The sequence below is a fragment of the Diadema antillarum genome, unplaced genomic scaffold (assembly GCF_040938485.1).
Source record: "Diadema antillarum isolate AM-2024a unplaced genomic scaffold, OU_Dant_1.0 seq00000547_RagTag, whole genome shotgun sequence".
NCBI classification, from domain to species: Eukaryota; Metazoa; Echinodermata; class Echinoidea; order Diadematoida; family Diadematidae; genus Diadema; species Diadema antillarum.
In genome coordinates this window covers 327,509-341,958 of record NW_027271493.1, presented here as the reverse complement: position 1 = coordinate 341,958, position 14,450 = coordinate 327,509, and the positions used below count along the sequence as shown (strand labels likewise).

The 14,450-nt window shown below is 40.0% G+C and overlaps 1 protein-coding gene across 1 annotated transcript in view; it reads right to left on the bottom strand.

Annotated features, from left to right (window-relative positions):
• The window catches only part of LOC139734804 (uncharacterized), a 185,587-nt gene extending 176,135 nt beyond the window's left edge, over positions 1-9,452 (bottom strand). Inside the window, exons 1-3 of the mRNA XM_071645589.1 lie at positions 9,244-9,452; positions 8,792-8,846; positions 7,425-7,562 (exon numbers count right to left, since the gene is read on the bottom strand). Of these exons, the coding sequence (XP_071501690.1) occupies positions 7,425-7,562; positions 8,792-8,846; positions 9,244-9,294 (244 nt within the window). The 5' untranslated portion in view covers positions 9,295-9,452. The remainder of the gene's footprint in view (positions 1-7,424; positions 7,563-8,791; positions 8,847-9,243) is intronic.
• Between the last annotated feature and the right edge of the window lie 4,998 nt (positions 9,453-14,450).

The following is a 14,450-nucleotide window of genomic DNA, read 5'->3' as shown; positions in this document are numbered from 1 at the left end:
TTTGAGTGAAAATGTTCATTTTCACTCGGAGTGACCTCCGGGATCACTCGAAGATTTTGGAGTGCTATTGATGTAGCGCGATTCCGCTGCTTAAGCATTCAGTTTTGCTCATAATCATTAATTTCATCCTTCTTTTTTTTTCTTGGAAAGCAAGCACTCCTTAAAGAGGGAAAACACCGATTGGACAAATTGCGACGTAAACATGCATTGACATAGTTATGTGATACGTATAAACAATTTATCATGAAAGGAGAGAAGGGTACCTACAGTACATGTATCCAAGATAAACATTATGCATGCACGTGTAGTACCACTTCTCGGGGACTCGAGTGAAGTTAAACGCAGCTTTGTTGATTACATAATGCCACTCTGGTGGTTTCGCCATACCCTTCTCTCTCTCCTACGTTTTCTTTGTTTTCTCCCTCTCTTTGTCTTTTTCTTTTTTCCCTACAAATCGTGTACTTTAAGAATAGACAGACGGTGTTAAACTTCAACTCGATCTGCGCCTCTTTCATCCATCTTAGGGACCGTGACACTATTGTGAATGACACAATTAAAAGCATCACACAAGGACTTTCACGCCTCGTTAGACCTTTAAGACTCAGATCTTTTTCTTTCTTTTTATGTGTGTGTGTGTGTAGACGTGGACGCCATTGGGAAATATCAAGCTCGAGACAATAAGTGGCCACTTACAATATAATGACCGACCGATGTTGAAGGTAGATTAAATCAGTAACTAAGTCAGAAATTGGGGAACCAGTAAATAAATAGGCAGCGATCGACACTTCGACGGTTTGCCAATCTAATGTGCAGCGATCGACGTCGAAAGTGTCAATCAAATACGTTATTTACGGTCGACGTCGAAGGTTGATAAAATCAGTAAGCAGCGATCGATGTCGAAGGTTGATAATCGGATGGGTGCTGTTCGTAATATTCCGAAGGTTCGTAATTCCGAAGGGTCGTTAAATTCGAAACACACAAATTCCCTAAACCTACAGGTTCGTTAATTCGAACGTTTGTGGCGTTATTCCGAGGGTTCGTTATTCTGAAGATTCATGAATCCGAAAATGAAATTAACGGAACAATATACCTTCTGAATAAGGAATCTTCGGACTAGAGAGCCTTCGGAATAACGAACATCGGAATAATAGCTACCGATGTGTAAGGTTGATGAAATTATTAAATAGCGACCAATGTCCAAAGTTGATTAGGTCATACCGTCCGACGTTAGTGATCGAGAAAACTATAAAGTAGCGGCTGATGTCGAAAGTTGATAAAATAAGGACAATTAAATCAAATAGGTATAGCGTCCATAATGTCGAGATCAAATAAAATTGAGCAGCAACGAAGTGTCGAAGGTTTATGCAATCAACTTGGTATCGCACGACGTCGAATGTTAAGCAAAATTATCTGATTTATCCGACATTTGTTTTAGCATTGTAAAGAGGCTAAAGTTACCATTATTCATTTCTGATCGCAAAAGCAATCATCCAACATTTACTAGTATTTTGACACCTTACGGAGCCGAATGTTACCGTTAATCATTTTCAAATGTTAAAGCAAACAACCGACATTCATTTTAGCATCTTACGGAGCTGAATGTTATCCTTTTTCATTTCCAAACGTGAAAGCAAACATCCGCTATTTATTTTAGCATCTAACTGAGCCGATTGATACCGTTAATCAATTCCAAATGTAAAAGCAACAATCTGTTATTTATTTTAGCATCGTTCGGAGCAGAACATTACCGTTATTCATTTCCAAATTTAAAAGCAAACATCCGACAATCATTTTAGCATCGTACGGAGCCGAATGTTACTGTTTTTTCATGTTGAACGTCAAGGCAGACATCAGACATTTACTTTACCATCAAACGCAGCTGAATGTTACTGTTCTTCATTTCGAAATGTAATAGCAAATATCCGACATTTATTTTATTATATGGAGCAGACTGTTACTGCTATTCACCTCCAAACGTAAAAAGCAATCATCTGCCATTTTCTGGGCATCTTCCGGAGCCAAATGTTATTGCTATTTACTTTCGAAAGTAAAAGCAAACACCCGACATCTGTTTAATCATCATACGGAGTTGAATATTAGTGTTATTAATTTCCGAACATCAAAGGGATCATTCGACATTTATTTTAGCATCTTCCGGAGCTGAATGTTATTGTTATTTACTTTTGAACGTAAAAGCAAACATCCGGCATTTATTTTTATCATCGTACAGAGTTGAATATTATTGTTATTCATTTCCGAACGTCAAAGCAAAGATCCGACATTTATTTTAGCATCTTCCGGAGCTGAATGTTATTGTTATTTACTTTTGAACGTAAAAGCAAACATCCGGCATTTATTTTTATCATCGTACAGAGTTGAATATTATTGTTATTCATTTCCGAACGTCAAAGCAAAGATCCGACATTTATTTTAGCATCTTCCGGAGATGAATGTTATTGCTATTTACTTCCGAAAGTAAAAGCAAACATCCGACATTTATTTAATCATCGTACGGAGTATTATTGTTATTCATTTCCAAACGTCAAAGGGATCATTCGACATTTGCTTTAGCATATTCGGGAGCTGAATGTTATGGTTATTATTTTACTTTCGAACGTAAAAGCAAACATCCGGCAAATTACTGATACTTTTCAAAAGATTTTCGCGGATCGATTTCAGCTAATTTCCTTCATGTAGCCGATGGTTGACGGGAGAGTTTGATTTTCATATCATTAATTCCGCGCTGGAGCGCTCGGGCAAATGCGGGTGTTTAGACGAGCGTGAAAGTGCGGGCGACTTCCCTCGTCTGTACGCGTCCAAACGCCCGCGTATTACCTAGTACGCCCGGACGAAAGGGCTTCCCGCATTTGCCCTAGGGGTTTTCGTGACGTTTCCCGCGGTCGGCACTGTACTGTATACGCTATAATTTTCGCGTACATAAATTTTCGCGAATTGCCGCTGTCACACATTTTCGCGAGTGGTTAAATTCGCGATTGGGGGACCAGAGAAAATATGAAGTGGCAAAGAAAGTGTGAATTTTCAACTTACTAGCAAATAAGAATGATACTAGTTATACACTGCATGAAAAAAACTTACCAAACTCTGCGAACTAGTAAGTTAGAATTCAACATTTTTGAAGTGGTTAAGTCCATCACGCTAGATTTCTGACGAGTGGTCCCCTTGCGATAATGGATTGGCTCTCTACAGTATTCGTAAGTACGGTAGATGTGGACGTGCGTAAACAAGCTTAGCCAGTATGGTCTGTTCGGTAAGCCGTGACATGGTATACTAAAATTTTAGTACAGAAATGTTCGTATCATCAAGGCAAGGGATTCATTTTGGAAGGTAATATTTTCGCGTGTTGTTAATTTCGCGAATAGCTCCCGACTCGCGAAATTCGCGAAAATAAAACCCCCGCGAAATATATAGCGTATACAGTATTCACCAGATGTACCTTGTTGTACATCCAGAAACCATGCACTATAAGTGCCTGTCAGAGAATACATTTGCAACGATGACCATACAGTCATCGTTAACAGTTGATTTCTGTCGAGACTATTCAACAGTGCAGAGATCAGTGATAGAATTGTACACAGTTCATTACGATCAAGGATTATGGATAATTATACCACCATGCAGACAGCCCAGCCTTCTCAGTCCATTGCACATCCCAATGCTCTACCATGTAGACCTTTAAACCTGTCATCACTTTATGACACTGAATGATGTCAAGTTCAAAAGCCCTTTCGTTTTGACGTATGGCCATAATTCAATGCTCTGTCTGAATGGTGAATAGAAAGCATGTACATACAATACAAGTAGTGTGCATGAGTGAAAAGCAAATATTTGCCTCTCCATGCAGCTGTGATGTTACCATGGCAACATACATCACACCACTGGCATTGAAGAATAAATCAATACAGCAGAGTGCAGTGATGCAGAAGATATGATGTACAGACTGTACATGAATGAGCATACTCCGGTTGAAGAAGTTGAAGAAGGAAGACAAAAATTCTTCAAAAGGCACACCTGGATCTCCCACAGACTGCTGTTTCAATGCACAAATAATGTTCCACTCCCCACATTGACTAAAAGTATTATGATTTGAATTCCACTGTTGGTCATTCTGGTCCACTAGGCTTTGATGAATAAAGCCCATTCACACACATAATATGCATGTACAAAATTAACATTCTTTTCAAAAATTGATCTTTTTTTTTTTTGCACAATAATGCAAGCAAAAACCATTAATTCCTGTGTATCGATGGACACACAAAAAAATTCTTAACTCTTGAATTAAGCATCACCATGCGAAAGTCTTTTTGTGTGTGTGTGTGAATTTTAGCATCTACTGTATTGTCTTTCTTTTCCAAAGGTTATTTCCCACATATTATACCATACAATACACTCAGACCTCATATTTTAAAGGGCTCATATAGTTTTGGTTGAGACCTAATTTCAGGTTTCTAACATTTTTGGGTGAGATAATGAGAAACCTCTTATGAAATATGAAAGGGAATGTAATTCCACGAGGAATTCCACGAGGAATTCAACGTGTTGAAAATTTTTTGAGCTGAGATATCTATAAAGTGTGGGACCCACATTTTATTACGATCGCTTTGTTTTACTTTGTTTTTGGATGTTTCAGTCATTTCCAAACCCGATTTACATCAAATAAACTTTGAATCCTCTTATAATGTTATGCTCTGTACTATTTCATAAGTATTTTCTTGGTATCTCACAAAAAAGTTAAAAGCCCAATTCTCATCTCCACCAATACTGTACCATCCCTTTTAACTCCTTGCCTGACACAATGTAAACCCCTGAGTGCCAAATTCTTCTCAGACCACAACACACGAGCACTTTTGGAGAGCACCATTTTTTGAATGCCACATACAAGTAACTTTTTTAACATTGCAGAAGTATTTAGATGTCTAAAATGCATGAAATTGAAGAAAAGTTGAACAGAAAACTGCATGATTTGCTGTGATGCAAAATTTACGACTTAAAGGCTACATGTAATGGTTATGATGGACTTTCAATCAACTGTGATATAGCATATTGCAATTTATCAATCGGTTCGTGTGCCGTGATGGATTTGAGCAGAATATTCAAAGTTGGCAAGCCGTCGACTGAATCGCATGTGCAGACGTACACTGTAACACATAAAGAGTTACTATTGCACTGATGCATCTAAAATATGAACCTCTGATGTGATACGGTCTACCTATGGGTTAGGTAACACTAGAGGGAGCTATGCATGATTATCACTAGCTCACACATTACACACACAAAAATCAACAGCATTTACGCATTGTAGTTTTTATAGCCAAGTACTGCACACACCATGTGCAACTGCTGCCGAGCAATTCACTTCCATCATATCTATTGCATTTTGAGCAGCCCATGCTACAAATATATGGTGGGAGCACATACATAGTGGTCAACCATGCTACTACTTTTAACTTTCAAATAAACATCAGAACACAGTGAGAATGGTTCTGGCTGGTGTACAGGTCTAGTCCTCAATTCCTCAGAAATTAATCATTGGTGGAAAACAGATGTCTTCTTGAGCATAAACCGGGTCCTCAGCCTGAGATTTTAATGTTTCAGAATATGTCTGAACAAGAGAGGGAGCCCTATGCTATGTGCAGATAGATGCTGATTGACCTGGGCCAAGTGCAAATATGAGGAGCAATTTACAGATAAAAGGTTAATCATGCATTCAGGAGGTGCACCTGTAAACTTTTGATGTGCAACCCTTGTCCCCCCCCCCCCCCAATGTCTGCCATGAATGACAAGGAAAAGAATAACAGTCAAACCTGTCTATAGCAGCCACCCAAGGGAGATGGAAAAAGTAGCCATTGTAATAGACAGGTGGCCGCCATAGACAGGATCATTAAACATGGCTTTTCTCTCTGGGGGATTTGTGTTTTAAGTGGTCGCATATGGCAGGTGGCCGCTGTAGACGGTGGGCGCTATAGATGGGTTTGACTGTATATCACATAAAAAATGTCCGGTCCAGCTCAAACAGTCTCTGTGACATTTACCAGGCAACACAAAGTCTTGTTTAACCCGTTGAAGACTTGTAAGCCCGAATAAACGTGGGCAAGTGTCTATGGGAAATGGGTGTTATAGCTAAATCAGCCCCATCCTCAACATGTTTAACTCTTTATGTGCCATGTTGGAACCCCAGTGTGCCACGTTATTCTGAGACACGAAGGTAGTCATGTTTTGAGAAAGAATTCTGTTTTTCCAATCTATATAACTTCTACAAATTTCTGTTAAGCTAGACATAATAGTGAGCAAAATTGAAGAGGAATGCCAAGCTTTGCTTTGATATAGATTGTATGACAAATCTACTTCTATTTATATTTTTCATGACCAGTTGCTTCATTACTGCAAAGGCATGACTTCTGCACATGAAACCGTGAGAGAAACTTAGAATTTACACGCAAATTTAGTGGGGAGCACCGCTTGGTAGTCAATCACCACATAAAATGCAAGCTGTATGTAAAAGGAACAAAAGCGCAGGAAAAGCTTTCATTGTACCGCGGGATTAGGCGATTTATCGATCGGTTTAAGCGGATTAGTGCGTTTGAGCAGAATATGCGAAGTTGGCGCGCCGTCGACTGAGTCGGACGTGCGAACATGGCACATGAAGAGTTAAGCCCCAGTCACATAGACATCCTGGACCACCTAGAGATCCGTGTTGATAGCTTGGACATCCTTGGACATCCCTGTATGTCCGTGTAGATCTGGGGACATCCGGGAGGCCAACACGGCAACGTTTGGAGGTCAAAAACATCCGGAGTCATCCGGGGATTGCCGTGTTGGCAGAGCAATCCGGGATGGCCCGTGTGGTTGCCGTGTAGCTGCCGTGTTGATCTGTGTAGCTGCCATGTTGATCTGTGTAGATGCCGTGCTCTTCCAGCCTTACCCATGTAGATGCCGTGTTAATACCATGTGTACAGTAATATCAACACTCGTTGACACTCCATCGAGGTCGAAACTATCCCGGATCTCCCTGTATCTCCCCTGGGGGGTGTTTCATGAAACTTTTTGTCGGTGATTTACACTGACAACTGTTAAAAGCTACTGAAATCCTTGCGTCTGATTGGCTGATAGCAAATTTGTCGGTGAAAACCTCCGACGAACTCGTTGATGAAATGCCCCCCAGATCACCATGTAGATCCTTGAGGATCCATGCTTATCTATGTGACCGGGGCCTAACCATCTACTCCATAAAGGTTACAAATATTGTTGGAATGCAGAAAAAAAACAAACAAACAAACAAACAAACAAGGAGTATTCTTACCACACAATCATGAGAAATTGCAGAATACAAAATTGATTCTTTCGGATGAGGGCTCCAGACATACACTACATGTAGGGATGAAAAAAAAAAATGGAGGCCCACTTACCAAGATCAGTTTTGTCGCCATCTTTGATGGCCTGGTTCTCGTACTCTGTGTCCGATCCCCCATCGCTGAGGTCATATCCGTTAGCCTGGTCCCACGCTTTGAGTGCTTTGTTGGGCGTGCGGTAGTTTTCATTGCGTCCTGTATGTGGTACAGAAAGAAATGGATGTGTGCTGGTGGTTATGCACATCCCCTCACAACTAGGCATGTTACATTGAAGGAAAGCATTTTGATAAATGGCTGGGGAAAAAACAAACAAAATGGATTTTTATTATTTCTCATATCACACAATGCAGTTATTTACAGAATATAGGGTTAACACCAGCAGGAGTAATTTAATTAAGCAGCTCATCTTACCCAGCTCCTCAATAAATTTTGAGATACACATGAGATAATAATCTGCTTGAAACACAAATTTCAAATACATTTGAAGGAGTTGCGGACCTGTTTAGTTGTGAAAAAGTCTGGGTACGGTACTACAATTGTAGGTTATTCTACAGTTTAGGAGCAGAAGTTGCAGAGGCTTTGTCATCCCTACAGTAGGCCTACTGACCAGTCTCTCATTTCTGCTGTGTGGATCTGTGCTTTCAGAATGTGCAATGTACAAGGCAGTCACACATGTATACGTGTGTCTCTAAAAAAAGTAAACCCAACTTCAACAGCGAATTTTCAGAAAATTATCAAATATTTGCACATTATTTTTTCATGGTTAGATAGTCCAATAAGTCCTCTAACCAATGATACCACGTAGGTAATGTAACTCTCATGCATGACTGAGCATGATTCAACTTAGTGAATGGATGTGAAATCATCACTGTGGCAAGTTATTTCTTGCTATTGTCATGCATTCAGGGCATATTTGAAGTTAAATTTTTGTCACATGTTAAGCCTACGATTACAAAACAACTTCAGCAAAGGTTGTTCCTGACACAGGCACACTTCACATGCTTTCCAAACATGGTACAGTTGACAATTGAGCCGAGAGTATTCCTGGTAACTCGATACCAGGAAACAAGAAGTTTCGTGGAAGTTCAAGAGGCTTTTTGGGTGCAGTTCCCCGACAGGCAGCCTCCAACAAAAAGAGCCATCTGGTACAATGTGAGAAAGTATGCTGATCACAGAACTTGCCACAGTGATGATTTCACACCCATTCACTAAGTTGAATCATGCTCAGTCATGCATGAGAGTTACATTACCTACGTGGTATCATTGGACAGAGGACTTATTGGCCTATCTAACCATGAACAAATAATGTGTAAATATTTTATAGTTTTATTGAAAATTTGCCGTTGAAGTTGGGTTTATTTTTTTTAGAGACACCCTGTATAGGTCCTACATCTACAAACATCTGTAATATAATCCCCACTCACCTGTATAATAGCCATAGTGTTTGAGATGGTTCCTCATAAAACTTTCATAGGGATTCTGCAAATAAGTAGACAAACAAGAGAAGTATGGTAAAATGTGAGATAAATAAAACTGTTCACACATCCCTTTGTAGCAGCGAGACTTTGCAAGTACAAGTAGGGCCTACAGGCAATTCCCATTATTGTCACAAACGTCCTTGCGACCAGCACTTTTTCTTTCGTTGTGTCAAAACTGCATTGTATATAGTAGGCACCCGTATCCTAAGTGTATAAAGATATATCTACACGTAGAAACATGCTTATTTTGGGCCCTGAATTTTACTTTGTTGTATCAGGAAATTTTTTTTTTTTAATCAATGAGAAAGATGGCTTTAATGAGATCAATTTGATGCTTTTCACACAAATTTTGTGTTATGAGTCTGAGTTTACATTCAAATAATAGATCCGTAACTCACCAGGTCATATTCAATTGTAAAGTCATGGACCGGTCTTGAGTGGTAAGACATTGTGACTGGAACCCTGCACCCCGGGCAGTCAAACTCTGTTCACTAAATACAACGCATGGAGAGCCAGGAACTTCTCTGTTTACATCTTGCTGTAGTCACAAGAATAATCTGGTCTGTCCAGCTCTGAGGGGCGCATTCAAATCGAAGAAGGCAAGCGATTCATGTCAGTGCTATCTTCTCGTTTTCCATTTTCTGGGCAAAATAAAATGTAATAAACAGTCACACTTAATATAATGATAAAATGACAAGTTTGATGTTTAATGGTAAATGACAAACTGGTATAATAATAAAGTGTCGAAAACAACAGGAAACCATCATTACCATCCTCTATATCATCATCATTTCTATCATACATTGTACAAAAATGCTATTAAAGCATTACAGTGTATGTTGATAAAGTGTTTGATAGCAATAAAATGTGGTTATAATCATCCAAATCATTGTTTACATAAAGTAAAAACAATCATGGACTTCTGTAAGACTACTATTTTAAGAGTTAAAACAAAATAACACAATTCATAATTTTACAGCTAATCTTGTACACTATGGCATTGACTTAAAGGAATTTTAAAAGGCCATTTTCCTTTTACAGGTATATGAGTTTTATTATGAGGGAAAATACATCTTTTTTAGTCAGAGAAAAGTAAGAATGCAGATCTCTTCCACTTTTAAACGTATGTACACTATATGTACACGCATCTATGTTGATGTTGATGGTGACCAACAGTGTTTCTGTTGATTTGGAGTGTCAAGTCACTGTGCAACGCAAGTTTTTGAAATACATTAAAATTAGGAATTAGGAATAGGATTGAGTTCAGTGTAAATTTCATCTACAGTCAAACCTGTCTATAGCGGCCACCCAAGGGATACGGAAAAAGTGGCCGTTATAGACAGGTGGCCGCTATAGACAGGTAATCCAACTTTGTGTACATTGCCTACATGTACATGTATCATCGTTGTATACATCTATAAACACTTACATGTACATGTATGTGTGTACGTATGCACACATGTGTATCATGCATAAAACAATGCCGGTGTTTGTGAAATTGTTGCACAGTACCGTAGCATGTGCACAGTCATGAAGAAAACTTAACACTAGTGCATTATTGGGACTGAATAAGTGATGAATGCAACGATGGCGATCACTGAACGTTGCCCAGGAATGACTGGCACGGCTAAAAAGCAGAAACACACGCTGAATTATCGGCTCGGCTACGGCTCCATCAGGTTTTTGGCCGCTATAGACAGGTTAAAATCTACCACGGGAAACAAAATTTGTGGCCGCTGGCCGCGTTAGACAGGTGGCCGCTATACACAGGGTCTTTAACATGGCTTTTCTCTCGGGGGGATTTTTCAGTGGCCGCTATAGACAGGTGGCCGCTATAGAGAGGTGGCCGCTAGGGCAGGTTTGACTGTATCTTCATTTCTGGGGATACAGTTCCAACGTACACATTACACTGCATGACTGACCGGCCTAGGTAATGATAAATGATGGCATTGCAAAACAGAATGTCATAAAGTGGCCCTGATTCTATGGCCTTTCAATTGTAAATCAAATGTACAAAATGTAAAATCACACGCCACATGCACTTCGAGGTTAGTCAACGGATTAAACAGTGTTTTTACTAACTAGAAATAGATTCTATATACACAGCCCAGCGCAGTCGCTGTACATAGCGCGACAGCGTATTAACAGCGTCTGGTCGGGCTATGTTTTTACAAGACTGCACATCATGAATATGATGAAAAAGTAACCTCTTGACTCATAATTTATTACTAGTGTCTAGGCCTAGTATCACTAGCAGACTAACGGTTAGTAAAAATGAGTTCTAGACAAACATGCAAACAATATGAAACATGGCATAAGCGGTGATGACGATCATGTTGATCCTTGATCTCACTACTCGATGGTACTGAAAGATGTTAACGACTTGTATAATACAAGTCTACTACTCATCGACCACCTATTTTTAGATCAAACACCCTCGCGCAATGGCTTTCTCGCATAAAAATGAAATATATGTGTGGGATCATGGGACAGGCCTAGGGCGCAAAACAGTCAATGGAACATTCGAACATGAATAATTTCACAAATCAAGAAAAATCAGGAGGATACAGGTAAATAATCTAAGCTGAGGAAGCAGGAAGGAAAAGAATTGAAGAAAATCCTCATTAGTAATACACGAAATTATTGTTAACATATATTTATTTGCCCATTCACTGGATTTACGTGAATGAATGGTTTGCCCGATGACAAAACAAACGCACACACATACACATGACACTGTACTGACAATTCTGTACACCAGACCATCACAACAGGCTAGCCCGACGGAAGCCCGTGAACGAGCTTAGCAACAGACCAAGCGGTTCTCCGTCGCGCTGAGTAGAGTAGCCAGACTACCTACTAGCAGCTTCATCTCCACATATGCTATAACTAGACGTTCGAAACTATTGATTCAGAAGGTGACTTCATGTTTGCAACAGCGACGAATATTGCTGTCATACAATTCCGAAAGTCAACTTACCTGATCATTGCTTACAAGTTTTGATTCGATTTCACATCATATTCGTTAGCCTTGGCCTCTCACCACCGCGTTGGCTTACTAATTAGCGGCACTTACTTACATACAGTACATTGTAGCAGCACGCGCGTACGGACCTACGAAGATCGTGTGTACGTGCCAAACGTACTACCCGTAAGTGGACGAATCTATTTGAACCTGACAATGCAAGGGTGCAAGATAATAATCTCTTAAGAAAGATAGCAATAATGGTTTGTTCGATTCTAGATTCTTGTAATAATTGAACATGGACATCAAGTTTTGAATATTTTCTTGTTAAATATGAAAAATCAGGATTTATTGCATAACGTTCTTTTACAAAGGAGAAAAATATCCCTCTCTAAAGTACTTTCCCTATCCTCTCTTCCAACCAGTGGACGAAACGCAACAAACTACAGAGCGTGTATAGCGCCATCTACTGTTGTGTCCCATACATTAGTCTTTTCTCCGTCATCCAGAGAAGCGGACATATATCTGACAAACATGGTACAGAAAAACATTTGTTTGAAGGATTTTTTACCCATATTTCATAAAAATATCTGTTATCAACTTTTTCTTCACAATATTCTGTATCAGTACCTTGAGTCGAATTTAGATACATGCCTTTGATGCTTAAGATGTAAGTGGATGAATATATGCCTTGATCTCGAATCGGATATATTTCATAGACCCAACTGTGGCAAAATATGATGGGTTTAAAGGGAAATTGTGCATACTACAATGTATACTGGACGTGCCAGTCTCTCATTTACACGCAGTCTACAGACAGACTCATTTCATTAAAAAAAAAAGAAGTTAGTAATATGATAGCAACTCCTTGTGGATTGGCAGTTTTTATGGCAACGACAAGAATCGGCTATTTCTATATCGTGAAAGATTACCCCACTCATTCATGTTAAGTTAGGCCTGTAAAGTAAACTAATAAACTTAGACTCTAACTGTTAACGTTAAATGAAAATTTTACTATGGTGGCAGCTCGCCTGTTTAGTCAAAATTAGTGTTTATTTACTCGTGTCGTGAATTCAGCCCCACTGCACTGTCACTGACTGCGACTGTGTTGTGTGGCGTTCATCGGTAGATAAGCACGGCGATGGGGCTTTAATTCCACAGTAAATTATGATACATGTAGGGTCTACTCGTGAATGCGGCCCCACCAAACGGCGTTTATGCGAGATTGATACAGCGGTGGGGCCGATTTCCATAGCACAGCATTATTAGCAGTAGCACCTTTCGTCCTCCCTTTTCCTGTTTTTCTTTGGTCTTCATCTTTATATTCTCGGAAGGACTCCCGAGTTTATGTCATTCGACTGATATTTAATGGCCAATTTAACCATAAATACACAACCCTACCTAACCCTAACCCTAAACCTAACCTTGCTAGCTAATGCACGGATGTATGCGCACTGCAGTGGGGCCGGGCCTACGTATTTCACAATTTTGCCGTATTGCGTGTCACACCACCTCAATTCACTTCTTTTTTTTTTTACTAGGAAATAAACGAGCGTGAACATGCTGAATAGGTGAGGTAATTTTTCAAGGTAACGCCCAAGATTTCAACAACCTGATTGGCTGTTGCTATGAGAAGTTGCCATTCCAGCGAGAGTTGCTATCCTATTCCTAACATCTCCAGGCTATATCGTGAAAGATTACCCCACTCATTCACTTCGCAGTATCGTATTTCTGGAAACATGCGTGTGTCGCACATACACACCACCTCCATTCACTTTATACGCACGCGCACGTGCCTGCATGCACTGAATACAATAAGTAGGGTAATTTTACACGATAATGCCCATCCATGTTTTTATGTTTAAAGCAAGTTACCCATTGTTTGACAGCCTAAATTGCGGAAGCAAAATAGCATGCATGATTCGAACGCCTGCGCTGAGATCATCGTTCCAACGCCTGTGCTCATTGTTCGACCCCATATGTCCGTGCTTTGACATTCGCGACGTACCGCGCCGTGCGCTTGCCATTCCTATGAATGGATTTGGAGGCGCACATGCTACGCGCGGGTGAAACTGTAGATACTAGTACATACTAGTAGAAACTACATCGCACTATGAGAGCGCGGTACTCCATGTACTCCGCGCTGTGCGAGAGATTAAACGCATACATAACAAGTTGCGATCGAACCATGGCGATACCACATATTCTGGCCCGGGCGGCATGCAAAATATAGAGTTCTAGATATCGCGTAAACGCTCAAGTTATCTCAGAAACTGCAGCTATTGTGGCTGTAGGGGCACACGCTGTACAGATTCAATGCAGATTTATAAACGGACTAGTAACTTCGAAACTTGGAATGAAACAAGTCTATGCTGCTATGCAACTTTACTTACCCGTTACTTACCCGTTGAACTGCCTATGCGAGCTGACCCGGGAGAGCCGCGACAATGATTTCGGGGGTCCGGCGACGTGGTCCACTGTTTGCTCTTTCAAACACGTGTGGAGGTAGTTCCATAGTTTGAATTTCGCACTTGATTTGCGCCAATTTTTGTTCATGAATTTCAGAGAATTTTTGTTTGTAAGAGTGGTCTATTCATGAAAACAGTCGAATCAAGGGCAACTTGCTTTAAATTTTAAAAA